Source organism: Tachyglossus aculeatus, chromosome 3 (genome assembly GCF_015852505.1).
Source record: "Tachyglossus aculeatus isolate mTacAcu1 chromosome 3, mTacAcu1.pri, whole genome shotgun sequence".
Lineage (NCBI taxonomy): Eukaryota > Metazoa > Chordata > Mammalia > Monotremata > Tachyglossidae > Tachyglossus > Tachyglossus aculeatus.
The window spans coordinates 95,597,710-95,616,383 of NC_052068.1; the positions used below are offsets into that span (position 1 = coordinate 95,597,710).

The 18,674-nt window shown below is 42.8% G+C and overlaps 1 protein-coding gene across 1 annotated transcript in view; it reads left to right on the forward strand.

The window, feature by feature from the left end:
* PIK3C3 (phosphatidylinositol 3-kinase catalytic subunit type 3) overlaps positions 1-18,674 on the forward strand; it is a 147,364-nt gene that overhangs the window by 109,548 nt on the left and 19,142 nt on the right. Inside the window, exons 22-23 of the mRNA XM_038743980.1 lie at positions 7,733-7,901; positions 17,019-17,109. Of these exons, the coding sequence (XP_038599908.1) occupies positions 7,733-7,901; positions 17,019-17,109 (260 nt within the window). The remainder of the gene's footprint in view (positions 1-7,732; positions 7,902-17,018; positions 17,110-18,674) is intronic.

The window sequence follows — 18,674 nt, forward strand, 5'->3', positions numbered from 1 at the left end:
AGAAATTGCAGTTGCCTTACCAAATGAGTTTTGGGAAATAAAATAAAACAAACTCTTCTTCAGTGTGAAGTGAAGAATAAAATTAAAAAGCGTTTAACAAGTGTCAGTGTCAGTCGTATTTATGTAATGCTTACTTTGTGCAGAGCACTATGCTAAGCACTTGGGAGAGTACAATGTAACAGACACATTCCCTACCCACGGTGAGTTAACAGCCCAGCGATGGGGTCTGGCTTATTTGTCCGATCACTACTTCTTGAGAAGTCTTCTCCCAGAATGTTCCCCGAAGCACATATTTAGTCAACAAGGCAACAATCTACTTACATTCAACTTTCTCAGAAACCACCTTCATTTTGAGAAGAGAAAAATGGGAAAAATACTCTCATGGAGCTTAATTCTCAGGGAAAAAAAAATACATTTTAGAAAGCAGTGATCCCACAAATTGCTTTTCATCTTCAAGCAACCACGATTCTGAAAAATATTTGTTTTCATCCTGGGAAGTGTTATAGCTTGCGAATGTTTACAAAATGGATAAGCTATAATATTATACTAAGCCTTCTCCCAGGCCAGGGTTCAGCAAGGCAGATTTGATTATGTTCCAGGTAATATATAGAATAGCAATTTGTCGCCTTCATGACAAAAAAAAAATGATTGCATGCAGTGCTAGGAGCATCACATTTGAGAAGACAAAGAGTGCAGTCTAGTGGAAAGAGCACAGACCTAGGAGTCTGAGGACCTGAGTCCTAATCCCAACTCCACCACTGGCTTGCTATGTTGACCCTGGACAAGTCTTCTCTGTGCCTCAGTTTCCTTTCCTGTAATTTAAGCCATCATTAATGAGAAGCAGTGTGGTCCAGTGGCTAGGGCACAGGTCTAGTGTGCAGGGAGTGTGTCTGTTGTTACGTGGTACTCTCCCAAGTGCTTGTACAGTGCTGTGCACACTGGAAGTGCTCAGTAAATATGAATGAATGACCTGGATTCTAACCCTGGTTCAGCCACTTGGCTGTTATGTGACCTTGGGCAAGTCGGTTAACTTCTCTGTGCTTCAGTTACCTCATCTGTAAAATGGGGATTAAGACTGTGACTCCTATGTGGGACAGGGACTGTGTCCAGCCCGATTATCTTATATCTCTCCCAGCGCATAGGACAATGTCTGGCCCATAGTAAGCACTTAACAAATACGTTTAAAATGAAAAAAAAACCCACCACCCATCATCTCTATATCATTCCCACTACCGAATCTGTGACTGTGCCTCAGTAAACCTCAAGTTACAGGGTGGTTTGAAAATTGTGTAGCTCAGCATGATTTTTAAATGCCTACATCAATGAAATACACTTTTTTTCCTATTTTGGGCAGTATGTTCTCTGACTCTTTGAACCATATTTCACCCCAATTAAGGGCTGCAACCCTCAGTAATGGACTGCATTTAACTGCTCCAAGTTCTTCCCAGAAATCTTAGTTTTAAATCTGTGTGAATGAGCATATATTTTGTGTGTGTATTCCCAGGTCTTTCTGTCATCCTAGAATTTGAGTCTTGCCTACAGCCATATTTGAAGCCAGTTGTCCTTTTAGGTAGAAAGCCAGTGTGTTTTGGATGGCTGCTTTTTTAAAAATTGGTATTTAAGCATGTATTATGTGCCAGGCATTTTACTAAGCTCTGGGGTTCCTAGAAGACAATCAGATTGGACACTATCCCTGTCCCACATCTCCACTTTACAGATGAGTTAACTGAAGCACTGAGAAGTTAAGTGACATACCCAAGGTCACACAGCCTACAAGTGGCAGAGCTGGAATTAGAATTCAGGTCCTCCGACTCTCTCTATTAGACCACATTATTTCACAATGCTACTTGTATTTATGATTTAATTGTGTATGGTTTTACAGTAGGGATTGTGATTTGTACTTGAGTCATATGGATTTTTCTACTTGATATGTTTTGATAAACAATACCAACTATTCCAGGAGTGTAAATAGAAACATTTGCAGCTTTGGGTATTTATTCAATCATGATGGGATTCTAACTGGATTTTAAAATATTTCTAACCTGAGTGTGCCATAGCCCAGTCAATTACTTCAAGGTAAAATATGACAGTATTTTCAGTGAAAAATATAGTGAGAGAGAGCTTTGAAATTTGGGATTGTCTTTAAGACATTGTCATGTTTGTAACAGTGCTTTGGTGAAACCAAATGATTAAGGCCTCCAGGTTCATTAGTTCTTGTACTCCTTGTTACCTATCACAGCTAGAAGTAACCTAACGGTGCTGTGCTATTTTGAACTGTTTTAGAAATACCCCATGTCACTTATGCAAAGAATGTAAAATTTTAATTAGCACCTCTTATTCCCTCTATACAGCAAGTCTGGTACAAGAGGTTTTAATTATGATTGGCAGAGTTGCTCCTTTATGGCCCCGTTTGCACTTGACTGTTCAAGGTGGCAGATTTGAATAGGCATGAGCCCCTCAAACTTATTAATTAAACATGTTTTGTGATTTTATGATGTACAGTACAAAAAAACCCTATTCGTTTCACTTGAAGAAATTAACTTCAAAACAATCGTTCCCTTCGGTGTGCATGAGGATGAATTTCCCTGAAACATTAATAGCCTTTTTACAAACACAGGCTCTTGAACTTGCAAGGCCTAATAGTGGTGCCATTATTGAAAACTCATTTTTTTTATGTCTTTTAATAAAGCGGTAACCCTGCTTTTTGTGGGCTCTATTACAAGCAAGTTGACTGTGATGGGAATTTTGTACTCTGAACTTGCAGGCAGTGATGCACTACAGACTTCTGAATTCCGGGAAAATATGCTGTGAAGTGGACAGAAGTGAAGGGGAGGGGTGGGGCTTAGGTTCCCTGTTAAAAGCACGGGTCCAGTCCAAGCGGGAGTCATTTTGTTTCCAAGAGTAAATTGCCAACTTTTGGAAGGGCATTGATTCTTTAGGACCTCTAGGGTACCATTTAACAGCTAAAGAACAAGGGGAAGAGGGGAGAGGAGAGAGAAAGAGAAAGAAACACCCCACTCCCCACCCCCCGCCTGCCTGCCACACACACAGATGTGTCCTTAGTGGGGAAATAGACTGGACTTCCTTGGTAATTGCATTGTTTAATTTCAGGTCTGTACCTCCCAGCAAAGTTGCCACTTTTCTTCTGCCTTTGTATTTGCCCTATGATTATTTTCCCCCTTTTGAGAAAAATGGGGAGAGGAGAGAGAAAGAGAAAGAAACACCCCACTCCCCACCCTCCGCCTGCCTGCCACACACACAGATGTGTCCTTAGTGGGGAAATAGACTGGACTTCCTTGGTAATTACATTGTTTAATTTCAGGTCTGTACCTCCCAGCAAAGTTGCCACTTTTCTTCTGCCTTTGTATTTTCTCTATGATTATTTTCCCCCTTTTGAGAAAAATCTACACTTTTTTCTGTGTCCTATCAATCATATTTATTGAGTGCTTACTATGTGCAGAGCATTGTCCGGAGTGTTTGAGAGAAGCAATGTGGCCTAGTGGAAAGAAAACAAGCCTGGGAGTCAGAAGACATAGGTTCTAATCCCGGTTCTGCCTTTTGTCTGCTGTATGACTTTGGGCAAGTCACTTAACTTCTCTTTGCCTCAGTTCCCTCATCTGTAAAATGGGGATTAAGACTGTGGGCCCCGTGTGGGACAGGGTCTCCGTCCAACCCGATTGTCTTGTATCTACTCCAGTGCTTGGCACATTCAGTCATTCATTCAATCATATTTGTTGAGCGCTTATTGTGTGCAGAGCACTGTACTAAGCGCTTGGGAAGTACAAGTTGGCAACATATACAGACAGTCCCTACCCAACAGCGGGCTCACAGTCTAGAAGCACTTAACAAATATTGTTATTATTATTATTACAATGCAACAGACTTAGCAGGCATGTTCCCTGCTCATAATGAGCTTGCAGTCTCTTATCTCATTGTGTCCAATCTGATTAGCAGTGCTTAGTACAGCGCCTGTCACATAGTAAGCTCTTAACAAATACCTTAAAAAGATTATCTTTAAGAAGTCTTTCTTAGGCTTCAATACACTTTAAGAGGGGTGTATAGAATTTGGAAAGAGTTCAGGAAGGAATTACAGTAACGATCGAAAGAGTGGAAGATAAGAATGCCAAAGAAAGGGAGAGAGGATTTTTTTGAGGCCTTGGTGAGAGAAATGGAAGCTGTTGAGTGACTTAAAAATGGCTACCTTTGAACATTTGGAAGGTGATTACAGTGGACATGGAGCACAATGAGAGATAAGCGGGGATTGTGGTGCATTCAGACTGCCTAAAAGTTGTGGGTCCAGAGGTTAGGACTCTGGAGGAGTGAGGCTCCTGCCCCCTGAGGGAGAGTGAGGACCATCCTTCCCATCTCACAAGCCCACAACGTTGGTGTCATCCTCGACTCCGCTCTCTCATTTACCCCTCACATCCAAGCCGTCACCAAAACCTGCCGGTCTCAGCTCCGCAACATTGCCAAGATCTGCCCTTTTCTCTCCATCCACACCGCTACCCTGCTCGTTCAAGCTCTCATCCTATCCCGTCTGGACTACTGCATCAGCCTTCTCTCTGATCTCCCATCCTCAATTTGTCTCTCCCCACTTCAATCCATACTTCATGCTGCTGCCTGGATTATCTTTGTCCAGAAACGCTCTGGGCATATTACTCCCCTCCTCAATAATCTCCAGTGGCTACCAATCTATCTGTGCATCAGGCAGAAACTCCTCACCCTGGGCTTCAAGGCTGTCCATCACCTCGCCCCCTCCTACCTCACCTCCCTTCTCTCCTTCTACTGCCCAGCCCGCACCCTCCGCTCCTCCACCGCTGATCTCCTCACTGTACCTCGCTCTCGCCTGTCCCGCCATCGACCCCCGGCCCACGTCATCCCCCGGGCCTGGAATGCCCTCCCTCTGCCCATCCGCCAAGCTAGCTCTCTTCCTCCCTTCAAGGCCCTGCTGAGAGCTCACCTCCTCCAGGAGGCCTTCCCAGACTGAGCCCCTTCCTTCCTCTCCCCCTCGTCCCCCTCTCCATCCTCCCCATCTTACCTCCTTCCCTTCCCCACAGCACCTGTATATATGTATATATGTTTGTACATATTTATTACTCTATTTATTTTACTTGTACATATCTATTCTATTTATTTCATTTTGTTAGTATGTTTGGTTTTGTTCTCTGTCTCCCCCCTTTTAGACTGTTAGCCCACTGTTGGGTCTCTATATGTTGCCAACTATATGACTATAGTCTATATGACTGTCTCTATATGTTGCCAACTTGTACTTCCCAAGCGCTTAGTACAATGCTCTGCACACAGTAAGCGCTCAATAAATACGATTGATTGATTGATTGACTAGAGGAACATAAGCCTCGGGACGCCTACAGGAAAGTAGAGAGGGTTCTCGGAGTGCAAGGGAGGAGTAGGTGATCTAGGGAAAGGGCTGAGAACCCTTGGAAACATCTCAGCCATTTTGTCCCCTTTGGATCCACCCTGGAGACAGGGGACTGGAATAAATCAGCCCTTGAGATCTTTCATCTTACAAGACATTTTGAGCTTAGTTTCTGGATTTCAAATCTCCTAGTTTAAGCCTTGATCCCTGTACATCAAAGAATGCAGAGGCGTAAATGCCAGCCCCATGGCTTTTCCCAAAGCTGGGCCCTGAACTCTTTTACGTATAGCCTGTGAGGCGTTGAGGACAGGGACTGGCAACCTAGATCCCACAGGATAAATGAGGCCTTCCTAACTAGTCTGGCTAGTCAGAGATCCATTGCACACTGTGGGTGTGTGAGCCGAGAGCCGTGACTAGCTCCTGGATTTGTTTGATTACTACATCCTCTGTCCCTCCCTAGTCTCTAACGGAAACTGGAGCCTGCATGCGTCAGTCTCCTTGCTGACCTTCCTGCTTCCTGTCTCTCCCCACTGCAGTCCATACTTCACTGTGCTGCCCGGATCATTTTCCTACAAAAACATTCGGTCCATGTTGCCCCACTCCTCAAGAGCCTCCAGTGGTTGTCCACCCACATCCACATCAAACAGAAGCTCTTTACCCTAGGCCATAAAGCACTTAGTCACCTTGCCCCCTCCTACCCTACCTCTCTGATTTCCTAGTATAACCCAGCCCACACATTTCTCTCTAATGCCAACTTACTATACTTCAGTCTTGTCTTTCTTGCCACCAAACCCTCACCCACATGCTGCCTCTGTACTAGAACTTCCTCCTCCTTAATAATAATAATTCTAATGGCATTTATTAAACGCTTACTATGTGCAAAGCACTGTTCATATCCAACAATCACTCTCTCCACCTTCAAAGCCTTATTAAAAGCACATCTCCTCCAAGAAGCCTTCTCCAACTAAGCTCTCATTTGCTCTTCTGCATGACCCTTGCACTCGGATTTGCACCCTTTATTCACCTCACGCAGCCCATCAGCACTTTGGTACATATCCATAATTTATATTAATGTCTGTCCCCAACCTGGACTGTAAGATCACTGTGGGCAGGGAACGTGTCTACTAACTGTTATATTGCACTCTTCACTGCACTTTGTACAATGATTTGCACACAGTAAGTGCTCAATAAATACGATTGATTTATTGCCAGTTGACATCTCTTTGACCTGTCCTTTCCTCTCAGCATCCCAGTCTCTGAATGTAATCCATTTTAATCACCCAGCGGCTTGACCTTCTGTACTACAAGGCTAGAGAATAAAATAAAATGGTTTTCATGATAGAATTTGAAAATTCCCACTTGGAAATCCTCACTTAGTACAGTGCTGTGAATGCACCTATTCTCCAGGATCATCTCTAGATCAGTTATATGTTTTTGTCTCGTTAATTTATCTGTCTTGATTTATTGCTTTTAGTATTTTTTGCTCTGAACTACGTACTATTTACAGTGCCTCTTCACCTCTTCAAAATTAATAAAAGCTTCCAATGTACTCGGATGTTAACCAGGCCCATTTTTCTCCCTATACCCTTGTTTGTTGTTTCTTAAAGTGGTGATTCCATCCCTGTTCCCTCTTTTTCAGCCTGACCTTCTAAATCCTCCCTCCCATTTTCCCTTCCTCTCATCTCCTTCTCCCCTTCAGTGTATGTATATCTTCGCATCTTTTCCTTCTCCCCTGTGCCCATCTATCTCTCCCTGCCCACGCTCCCACCCCCCCCAAAGATCAATATATCTTTCTCTTCTCTTTTTTGTTCTTCTCAAGCTCTCCCCTTCCAGTCTTGCCCAGTCACCCTCATCTCTTCCAACACCACTCTCTTCTGATTCTGCCTTTCTCCTGCCTCATTTTCCTCGGACCCATCTTCCTTCCTTGACCTAAATCCAGCCTTAATATATCTTTATTAACTGTGACCAAGTTCATTTTAATTCAGTCTTTGGGAGAGGAATTTGGAAATTCATTATATATGTCTCAACAGAAACAAAACACAAAAAAGCATCGTCAAACCCTTGATTTAATCTATTTGAGAACATTTTAGAAGTGAAAAGCCTGGTCATTAGGAACATAGATCATTAGTTTCTAGGTGAAATTGTTCCTCTAGTAAAAGCAATACTGAGAAATGAAACCTTTCCAAGCAACTTCAGAGAGTTGTTTCTTCTTAGCCTACAATGAAGGATTTTTATGTATGAAGGACATGCTTCATGAAAGAAAGTTTTTGTAGTTGTATTTAAATACATTTTTTCAACAGGGTGATTAAAAAAAAAAACTCCCAAGAGTTGCATCTGCATTTTCTTCAATCCTAGGTAAACTTTTCCATATAGATTTTGGATATATTCTGGGTCGGGACCCAAAACCTCTACCACCTCCAATGAAGCTGAATAAAGAGATGGTGGAAGGAATGGGAGGAACCCAGAGTGAGCAGTATCAAGAATTCCGGAAACAGTGTTACACAGCTTTTCTACACCTTCGCAGGTAAGATGAGCTGTAGTTCTGATCCTCTTCCTTTTGATCCCCCAAAAGGGATCAAATCTCATGTTTGTCAACATCATCATCATCAATGGTATTTACTGAGTCCAGTAAATACTCAGGAGGTCCCTAATGAACATTATTCAGTCCACCCCCACATCGGCTTTGCTTCCGTTTCTAGAATGACACTAGCGCAATACCGCTTCACTATCTGCTCGGTGTCTGCATCACTAGCCTGATGAGAGAGGCCTTTGGAAAAGAAAATATGATGCATGGTTTTTTCCTGACATTTTAACATCTCATCAGTCATTTGGCAGAAAGAGCCGTTGGTTTCTCTTTCGCCATCACTTGTTTACCCAGTCATTGCACCTCATGTCTTCCCAAGATTGATTATTCAGAAGTGGCTTTTAACACACTGGCTAAACATCAGAAAATCAGAAACATTCCAAATATCAGAATCAGAAAAGAACAGCGGCATTTGCTTGAGTAAAAGACACGACTTGGAAGATTAATCAGAGAGAACAGGACTGTGGGCCCTGTGCTTCTCTTTCAAGTTATTTAATTAAGATGAATTATAGGGGTGAATTGCATGGGTAAAATGAATATTAGTCCTAATCCTGTTGTGAGAGTCCATAATGTAGATGATCACCACCTCAGTAGATACTGTCTGGCACTGGTGGCAGTAGTAGCAGCCAAATAGTCACAGGTGAATTAAAGTTAATTTTTCCCCCCGTGGACTTGATGTACCCTCTTTCAAGCATCTCTTGGGATCCCCGATGGAGCAGAGTGAGACGTTTGTCCATCTGCTCTGTAGTGAAATCAATCAGTGGGGTTTACTGAGTGCTTACTGGATGTAGAGCACTGTACTAAATGCTTGGAAGAGTCCAATTCAAAAGAGTTGGTAGACATGTTCCCTGCCCACAAGGAACCTGTAATGCAGTGGGGAAGGCTGGCACTAATATAAATAAATAAATTATAGAGAAGCAGCATGGCTCAGTGGAAAGAGCCCAGGCTTGGGAGTCAAAGGTCATGGGTTCTAATCCCTGCTCTGCCACGTGTCTGCTGTGTGGCCTTGAGCAAGTCACTTAACTTCTCTGAGCCTCAGGTACCTCATCTGTAAAATGGGGATTGACTGTGAGCCCCAAGTGGAACAACCTGATCACCTTGTATCCCTCCCAGCGCTTAGAACAGTGCTTTGCACATAATAAGCGCTTAACAAATAATATCATCATAGATCTGTATTCATTCATTCAATCGTATTTAAGTGCTTACTGTGTGCAGAGCGCTGTACTAAGCGCTTGGGAAGTACAAGTTGGCAACATATAAAGACGGTCCCTACCCAGTAACGGGCTCACAGTCTAGAGGGGGAAGACAGACAACAAAACAAAACATATGGACAGGCGTTAAGTCATCAGAATAAATAGAAGTAAAGCTAGATGCACATCATTAACAAAATAAATAGAATAGTAAATAAGTACAAGTAAAATAGAGTAATAAATCTGTACAAACATATATGCAGGTGCTGTGGGGAGGGGAAGGAGGTAGGGCAGAGGGGGAGAGGAAAGAGGGAGTTCAGTCTGGGAAGGCCTCCTGGAGGAGGTGAGCTCTCAGTAGGGCTTTGAAGGGAAGAAGAGAGCTAGCTTGGCAGATGTGCAGAGGGAGGGCATTCCAGGCCCGGGGGAGGACATGGGCCGGGGGTCGATGGCGGGACAGGCGAGAACGAGGCACAGTGAGGAGGTTAGTGGCGGCCGAGGAGCGGAGGGTGTGGGCTGGGCTGTCCGTTATAAGTGCTGTGGAGTCCAGGGTGGGATGAATTTCAGATGCTTAAACAGAACAGATCTGAATGCATAGGTGACGCAGAGGGGAAAGGGAGTAGGGGAAAAGAGGGTGTACTTGGGAAAGGAATCTCTTGAAGGAGATGTGATTTTTCAATAAAGCTGTCAAGTTGGGAAAGTGGTGGTGTGTTGGATATGTCAGGGTTGGGTGGGGAGTTCAAGGCCAGAGGGCGAATGTGGGCAAGGGGTTGGCGGCAAGATAGACAAGATTGAAGTGTAGGAAGTTGGTGTTTGAGTAGTGAAGTGTGCTGACTAGGATGTAGTGGGAAATCAGCAGGATAAGGAAGGAGAGGGTGAGCTGGTTGGCTTGAAGCTTATGATAAGGAGTTTATGTTTGATACAGAAGTTGACAGGCAGCCAGTGAAGTTGAGGAGTGGGGAGATGTGAACTGAATATGTTTTATAAAAATGATCTGGGCAGCATAGTGAAGTCTGAACTGGAGTGGGGAGAGGTTGGAGTCAGGGAGTCTATATTGTACTGTCCCAAGCACGTGGTACAGTGTTCTGCACACAGTAAGCACTCAGTAAGTATGACTGAATGAAAGGGAGGTTAGCGAGGAGACTGATGCAGTAGGTAAGGATGGAGAGGATAAATGCCTGGATCATCAGCATAGTAGCAGTTTAGATGGAAAGGAAAGGGTGGATTTTGGCAGAGTTGTGAAGGTAGAACAGATAGGATGTGTTGAAAGATTAAATACGTAGGCTATGAGAGAAACGAGTACAGACTACTGTCAAGGTTACAGGTTTGTGCAATGCTGCTGTCTTCAGTGATGGAGAAGGCAGAATTTGGGTGGGAGGGTGAGGAGGGGTGTTTCGGAGATGTTTAGTTTGAGGTGCCGACGGGACATCCGGGTAGAAATGCCCTGAAGGCAGGAGGAAATATGAGACTGCAGAGAAAGAGAGCGGTCAGGGCTGGAGAGGTGCTTCTGACACTCTTCACTGAGCTGATTTATCAGCTTCTTAAAAATGCCATTTTAGAAATGGTTGCCTTGTCTGTCCTTAGGGTGGCAGGGTGGCCCTGTTTTGTGTGAAAGAGCTGCCAAGAAAATGATGAGCGGATCAACGCTCTTTTGGTTTGCCAAGCGATGCAGAAGTGCTTTCACGGGTATATGAGAGTTCTACTTTAATATCTGCATCCTTTCATATGAAACAGTCAAAGCCCGAAGAAAAAAAAATATATCGAACAGTGGTGATCTTAGAAGGGAGCCAGACGAGATAATGTGAAGTGATAGCTGGAGAAATGTAAAAGGCTCTTTGACTTATTGAAAGCAGAAAAAAATGGCCGGGCCTTATAAACTGTCAGTGATAATGGATTAGCCGCAATTCACCAGAATGAGAAAACAAAGACAAGTTATTAATCGGGAGTCAAAGTTAACTCTCTTCACTCCAGAGGGTAATCATGAAGAGATTCGTCTGAGAAGCCTCGATACTGACTCTCAGTCAAAATGGCTTTGGAGTTTTGAATTCTCTAAAGAAATGACTCGTGCCTCCGAGTCAGGTCTCAGTGCTATGCTTGCACTGCTTTCTTACGGAAGCATCGGCTAAAGAAAACCACCTGTGTATTCTCTCCCAGCCCTTAGCACAGTGCTCTGCACACAGTAAGTGCTTAAATAGTACTGCGCGATTGGTCTTGTGAGAAAAGGGTTGCAGACAAGTGTAAATGTGAGGTTGCAGGTGAGATATATTTGAGTTTTACCTGTGCAAGGTGGTAGCTGAAAGTGAATGGTCAGCCAGAGTGATGAGGAGAACTAGGAGAGTCTCTTGTTGGTGAAACTAAGATTAGATAAAGTTTCCCAAAGAAGGGAGTGGTTCATGGTGTCACAGACGTCCAAGAGGTCAAAGAAGGTGAAGTTCTAGACTGTGAGCCCACTGTTAGGTAGAGACTGTCTCTATATGTTGCCAAGTTGTACTTCCCAAGCACTTAGTACAGTGCTCTGCACACAGTAAGCGCTCAATAAATATGATTGATTGATTAGAGAAGAGGCTGTTAGATTGTCAGGAAGAGGTGTACTACCAAGATGACATCAAAGCAGGGATACACAGAACCCTCGGTAAACCCTCAACAAAATCACATCCATAGACGTTGTTTAACTTATTAAAAATACAGTTTGAAATCTTTATTGAAAGTGGCATCATTATAAACCCCTTCATTTGCAGAAGATAATTAGGATATTGCATTACTATAACTACAGTGGTTATTTTGAAAACTGTTTTTGACAAAAAAAGTTCACCCTGAAATGATAATCTAATAAACAAATGAACAGAGGGAAAATAGGAAGGTAGAACAGCTTATTGATTCTAAGAATTCAAATAAAAATTATGTTATTGAACAGTAATTCCTTTGCCTTGGAATTAGTTCAGTTTTTCAAGGGTATTTATCGAGCAGGCGTTTTGTGTAAATCACAAAGAGGCACTCTCCTCCCTGTCTCTCAAGCCCATGACCTTGGCAATATCTTCAACTCATTTTTCTCATTCAACCCATGTATTCAATCTCTTACCAAATCCCGTTAGTTCTACCTTCCACAACATCTCTAAAATCCGCCCTTTCCTACCCATCCAAATTGCAACTGTGCTGATCCAGCCAAGTCAACCGATCAGCCCAAGCACTTATCCTCTCCCCGGCTTGACTACTACATCAGCCTACTGGCTGACCTCCCTGCCCCTGTTCTCTCCCCACTTCGCTCTGCTGTCCAGATCATTCTTTCTAAAGAAGTGTGAAGTTCATGTCTCCCCACTCCTCAAGTACGTCCAGTGGTTGCCCACCCATCTCCTTATCAAACAAAAACTCCTCACCATTGACTTTAAACACTCAACCAGCTCACCCCATCTCACCTTCCCTCACTGATTTCCTACTACAGTGTACACTGGGCATCGTGGACTTGGGTCCTTTAGCACCAGTATACTCCCTGTAACGATCCCAAATGTCTCACCAGAGAGCCCTATACCAGTGTCCCCTATGGCCTAGAGCTCACTCCCCTACATTTGACCAACTGTCACTCTCCTCACCGTCAAAGCCTTATTAAACTCACATCTCCAAGAAACCTTTCCTGATTAAACCCGTATTTCCCTTACTCACTCTTCCTTCTAGGTCACCTATGCACTTCAGGCACTTGATATTCATCCCACCCTCAGCCGTACAGCACTTCTGGACATATCTGTAATTTATTTTAATGCCTTTCTCCCCCTCCAGACAGTAAACTCCTCGAAAGCACATCTCTTTCAATACACCTTCCCAACTGAGCCTTCTTTTCCTCTTCTCCACTACCTTCTGATTTGCCCCGACACACTCCCTTTACTCACCCCCCCTCCCAGCCCCATGGCACTTATGTACATATCTGTAATTTATTTATCTATATTCACGTCTGCCCCTCTAGAATGTGAGCTTGTTGTCGGCAGGGAATGTACCTGTTTATTGTTATATTGTACTCTCCCGAGCACTTAAAAAAGTGCTTTGCGCACAGTAAGCACTCAATAAACACAACTGAATGAATGAATGGGCAGGAAACATGCCTACCACTTGTATCGTACTCTGCCAAATTCTTAAAGTTCAGTGCTCTGCACCCAGTAAGCACTCAATAAGAACCGTTGTAGGACTGATTGAGAGTGAAGTCCTTTGAAAGCCATCATTTCTGTTTTGTTTTGCCTTGTCTATTTTCGTATGCTCCGGTGATTAGGATTATCCTATAAAACACATTTGTTTAATAACTTTACACTAACGTTAGAGAAACAGTGTCGGTAATAAGGGACATTGTGACCAGCAGATTCCCCGGGGTTTGGATTGGTGACTGGACCAGTAAATGGGAAAAGCAGGTTAATGCTGATGGATGTAAAAGCATTAAATCCAGGGGCAGTGAACCAAAATAAGAAAGCCCAGATTAAATGGAGCAATCATGCAGTATACTAACCGGAAAAGCAGATTTAAAGGTTATTAGAAATCTCTGAAGCCATTATCAACAGAGTATAAGGCTGGGTTGGGAACTCGGGCAGAGATGGAGGGAATGTCCCCAGAATTGAGTAGAGAAAGTCTGTCAATTGCATGTATGGAGCGTTTACTCAGTGTACGTGCAGAGAACTGTACTAAGTGCTTGGGAGAGTACAATAGAACAAAGGCAGAATAGGACACATTCACTGCCCTCGACAAGTTTACAGTCCAGAGAGATTGCAAACGAAAAGGGAAAAGATTTGTTAAAAGAACAAGTTCTGTAAACAGTAACAGTAATAATATGTGTTAAGCACTTACTCTGTGCCAGACACTGTACTAACTGCTGGGGTGGATATGAGGAAATCAAGTTGGACACCGTCCCTGTCCCACATGGGGCTCACAATCTTAATCCCCGTTTTACCGTAGAGGTAACTGAGACGCAGAGACGTGATGTGACTTGCCCAAATTCACACAGCAGACAAGTGGCAGAGTCAGGATTAGAACCCAGGTCCTTCTGACCCACGGTCCTGTACCCTATCCAGCAGGCCATGCTGCTTCTCAAATATGCACTTATCTTTTCCCCCAGGAGACCCAGTTAAGGTAGGAATAGTAAAACCACTCAGTTATTTCAAGGAGAAGCAGTGTAGTGTAGTAGAAAAAGCGTGGACCGAAGAGACAGAAGATCTGGCACATGTCTGCTGTGTGACCGTGGGCAAGTCACCTGTGAATGAGTTTACTCATCTGGAGGGTTTAAATTCTGTTTCTTTCAATCAATCAATCAATCAATCGTATTTATTGAGCGCTTACTATGTGCAGAGCACTGTACTAAGCGCTTGGGAAGTACAAATTGGCATCACATAGAGACAGTCCCTACCCGATAGTGGGCTCACAGTCTAAAAGGGGGAGACAGAGAACAGAACCAAACATACCAACAAAATAAAATAAGTAGGATAGAAATGTACAAGTAAAATAAATAAATAAATAAATAAACAGAGTAATAAATATGTACAACCATATATACATGGTTTGACTCATGTTTGACTCATGACTCTTTGACTCAGTGGGGAAGCAGCGTGGCTCAGTGGAAAGAGCGCGGGCTTGGGAGTCAGAGGTCATGGGTTTGAATCCCGGCTCTGCCACTTGTCCGCTGTGTGACCTTGGGCAAGCCGCTTAACTTCTCTGTGCTTCAGTTCCCTCATCTGTAAAATGGGAATTAAGACTGTGAGCCCCACGTGGGACAACCTGATCACCGTGTATCCTCCCCAGCGCTTGGAACCGTGCTTTGCACACAGTAAGCGCTTAACAAATATCACCATTATTATTATTTGACTGAGAGCCCCATGTGGGACAGGGACTGTGTCCAACCCAATTATCTTGTTTCTACCCCAGCTCTTAGAAAAGTGTGTGGCACATAGTAAGCGCAGAAGTACCATAAAAGCATTATTAATAATAGTAGTAAGGAATCCAGTCAGTATATTGCATTTTTATGCAGCCAACACCAGTTTAGAAATTGTTTAGTAACACAATAGAGTGTAGTAATAATAACAATATAATTGGAGAATGGATAATAATCTTTTTAGGTTTCTTCCGTATCTCTGAGGGAGGCTAAATGATTTGTCCATTTTAAAATGTCAGAGGTAAAATGTAAAACTAGACTCAGGAGCTCGCAACCACAAATCTAAAGCCAAAGGTTAGGTTATGCCGTCTCTGTTGTGAGTCAGCGTTCATAAGTTGGGCTTTTTGCAAGTGGAGGTCAAAAAGAAAAGGCATCCAGCTAAGTGTGTTGATTTTTCTGGGTAATCTAAAATTTTGAGAATTATGATAAACTATGTAATTTAAGGTTTATTTGGCCATTGCTGTCTACAGCTAGCATTATCATTCTAAATAGCACTGACACTCTTAGTGCTAATGCCCCAACTGTAAGCTTGTTACGGGCAGGGAACATGTCTGCTAATTCTGTTGTATTGCAAACTCGTCCTCTAGACTGTAAGCTCATTGTGGGCAGGGAATGTGTCTGTGTATTGTTTTATCGTACTCTCCCAAATGCACGGTACAGTGCTTTGCACACAGTAAGCGCTCAATAAATACGATTGAATTCATGGATATTGTGTGCTCTCAAGTGCTTAGTACGCAGAGAGTGCTCAATAAATATGATTGACTGATTTCTACCTTGAGGCTCCATATTTGTTTCTTCATTTTCATTGTAGCACTTCATTTAAATGAATTATCCTTTACAAAAAAATGACACCAATCCATTGTTATGTTATCTAGTTTGTAAACAAAAAGTGCCAGCTAAGGAGGCCTGAGCTCCTACCGACTTCATTAAGCTTAAAGTAATGAAGAAGGAGTTAGGTCCTTTCATACGAGGGTCTAGGCACAGACCATCAAATGTCAGCGGCCTCTAATGCTAAAGATGCATTGAGATACTGCTTCGTGTTCAATGATGTATATAATAATCTTCATGGCTGGAATTAAAATATATTCACTTTGCATTTTCCTCTGCCCTGTTCTGAGCTAAGGACTTTGTTACTCATGTGTATTAGAACATTACGGTCGCTAGCTGAAGCTAGGAAGGAAATTAGCAAACCCCTGAGGCTTAATAGTCCTTGAAAACCCTCACTTTTTGTTCACTCACAAAGATGATTTGAATAGGTTTATTCAACCCATGGCTTAAGGGCTGTCAGTTCTCCTTTATAAGGATAGTGGTGCTCTTGAATCTCCCATTTTTGGACTCATGCTTTGATTGACACCACCCATATTATGCACACATTTTTTTCTTCTTCTGCCGGCGCATCACTTCCAGGTAGACAAGTGTTGTTGGAAGGTAGTCGCCTACTAATTCTTCAGTAGTTTCCTATCCAAACTGTGTGATGCAAATGTTTTACTGTTGCAGTATTGTGTACCTACCGTGTGCAGAGCAGCATATTTAGGTTCTTTAGGGAGCTGTAGAAGAACTAAAATGTGTGCCCCTTCCCTGAGGAGTTTACAATCTAATAGGGAAGGCCATAGTCGAGAGTAGATAAATTCTTTTGTTGTGACAAATTAATAGCCTCCTTTATTTCCTGGTCAGTACCTTAGTAGAAGAGATGAGTAGATTTCCATTTTCAGTTGATAAATTTTTAAAAAACTTTTCCGAGCTAGTTTTTTTGTTTTTTTTTTTTATTTATTTTCTGCTGTGTTCACAATATCTGTAGATTGGTTATCCACAATAGGTGTACATTTCCCCTAATATAATAACTCAGGTGCCTCCTGGAGTGAAAACAGCTGTTACTTGAAGGAAAGAACTATCTCATGCTCCAGTTTTGCAAGTTGACAGTGCTGTGAGGGAGAACTAACAAATAACTGCTCACCTTTTCATTCTCATTAGGTATTCCAACCTGATTTTGAATCTGTTCTCCCTCATGGTGGATGCCAACATTCCAGATATTGCTCTTGAGCCGGACAAGACTGTCAAAAAGGTAACTCTGAAATTCCTTTCCTGGACAGGCATAGACTATCTCCTGGAAACATAGAATCATCTAGAGACTACCCGTGGCAAAGTAAAGAACTAAAGAGTGGCAATGGGGCTGAGGGAAGTTGGTCTCGTAGCCCAAATCCAGGGCCTTTCTTCTTGCTTAAAATAGCCTTTGTTTTTATTTTATTGTGACACTGATTGTTATTCAGTTGCCTCTTTATTTAGACAGACAGGAGTGACTGGTGACTCTCTAGGTCATAAATTTCACACACACACACACACACATGTGTATGCATACATATGTTTATGCATGCTTTGTACTAGCGTGCACGTAAAGAACACTTGTATGCCCTTGATTTTGGACTAGTAGGCTGGTCCTTTAAATTGCGTGTCATTGTTCAGTTCAGGACAAGCATAATTCATTATTAAAATATTCTATTTTTGGCAGCTGTTATGTAGATGACTGGGCTGTGATTGAAAAGTCCACAAATTCTTTTCTGAAACCATTTAAGCATAGATCCACATTACCTCAAACAGGAGAATTGTGGCTTCTGACATGCAGAAGGCTTTGTTCTTTGTCATTATTTTGTTTTTGTCGATGACTAAGGCTCATCCATCAGGAAGTATAATCGGCTGATACAAATTTCCTTCACCGTGATCGGCCGTAGCATCAGGTTTCAGAAGTCCCCGTCTTTCTTTTAACCACGGCCTTCAGGGTCTATCTTACTTCTTCTTTGCCTCCCATTCATCTCTGTCAAGACTTCACTGTTGCTTGACTTGATTTTATTCATTCCTGCCTGGAAGTCTTTTATGAGACTTCTGATGGTATTTGTCAAGCCAGATCTCCCAATCTTTTCTGCCAATTAAGCTGGCGCGTACCTGTTCCGTATTACCTCTTGCCACCGTCCGTGGAACTGTTGGGGAAATCCCATTTCTCACCCTCAATGGGTTGCTGCCCCCTCCTTGCCTCATACTTTACGATGTATTTTTTTACTCTGGTCTTGCAGTTATTTTTTTGTGTTTGTTTCAGGCTGCAGTAGCTCCTGGAAAAAAATCAAATGCTTTTGAAAACACTTTGATAAAGAATAGACATAGTCTATGAGTCACGTTGCGTGTCGCCAGGACAGGACTGGTGTAAGAGCCTGAAAGGCTTTCTAGGAGTTGCAGACTGTTCCATGTTACCGTAGAAAGTAGGTCCTTAGGAAAGTACAAGAGAGGAAGTGTTGCCTAGTGGGAAAGGCATGAGCCTGGGAATCAGAGGACCTGAGTTCTAATCCCAGCACAGCCATATGTCTGCTGTGTGACCTTGGGCAAGTCACTTAACTTCTCTGTGCCCTGGTTACCTCATCTGTAAAACGGGGATTCAAATCCTCCTCCCCCTTAACTTAGACTGCGAGCACCATGTGGGGCAAGGGACTCTGTCCAACTTGATTAACGTATATCTACCCCAGTGCTTGTAACAATGTTTGTCACAGAGTAAGTGCTTAACAAGTAACATAAGTAATATTAATTATTATTATCACAATGCAACAGAGTTGGTAGACACATTTCTCTATTTATTTATTTTAC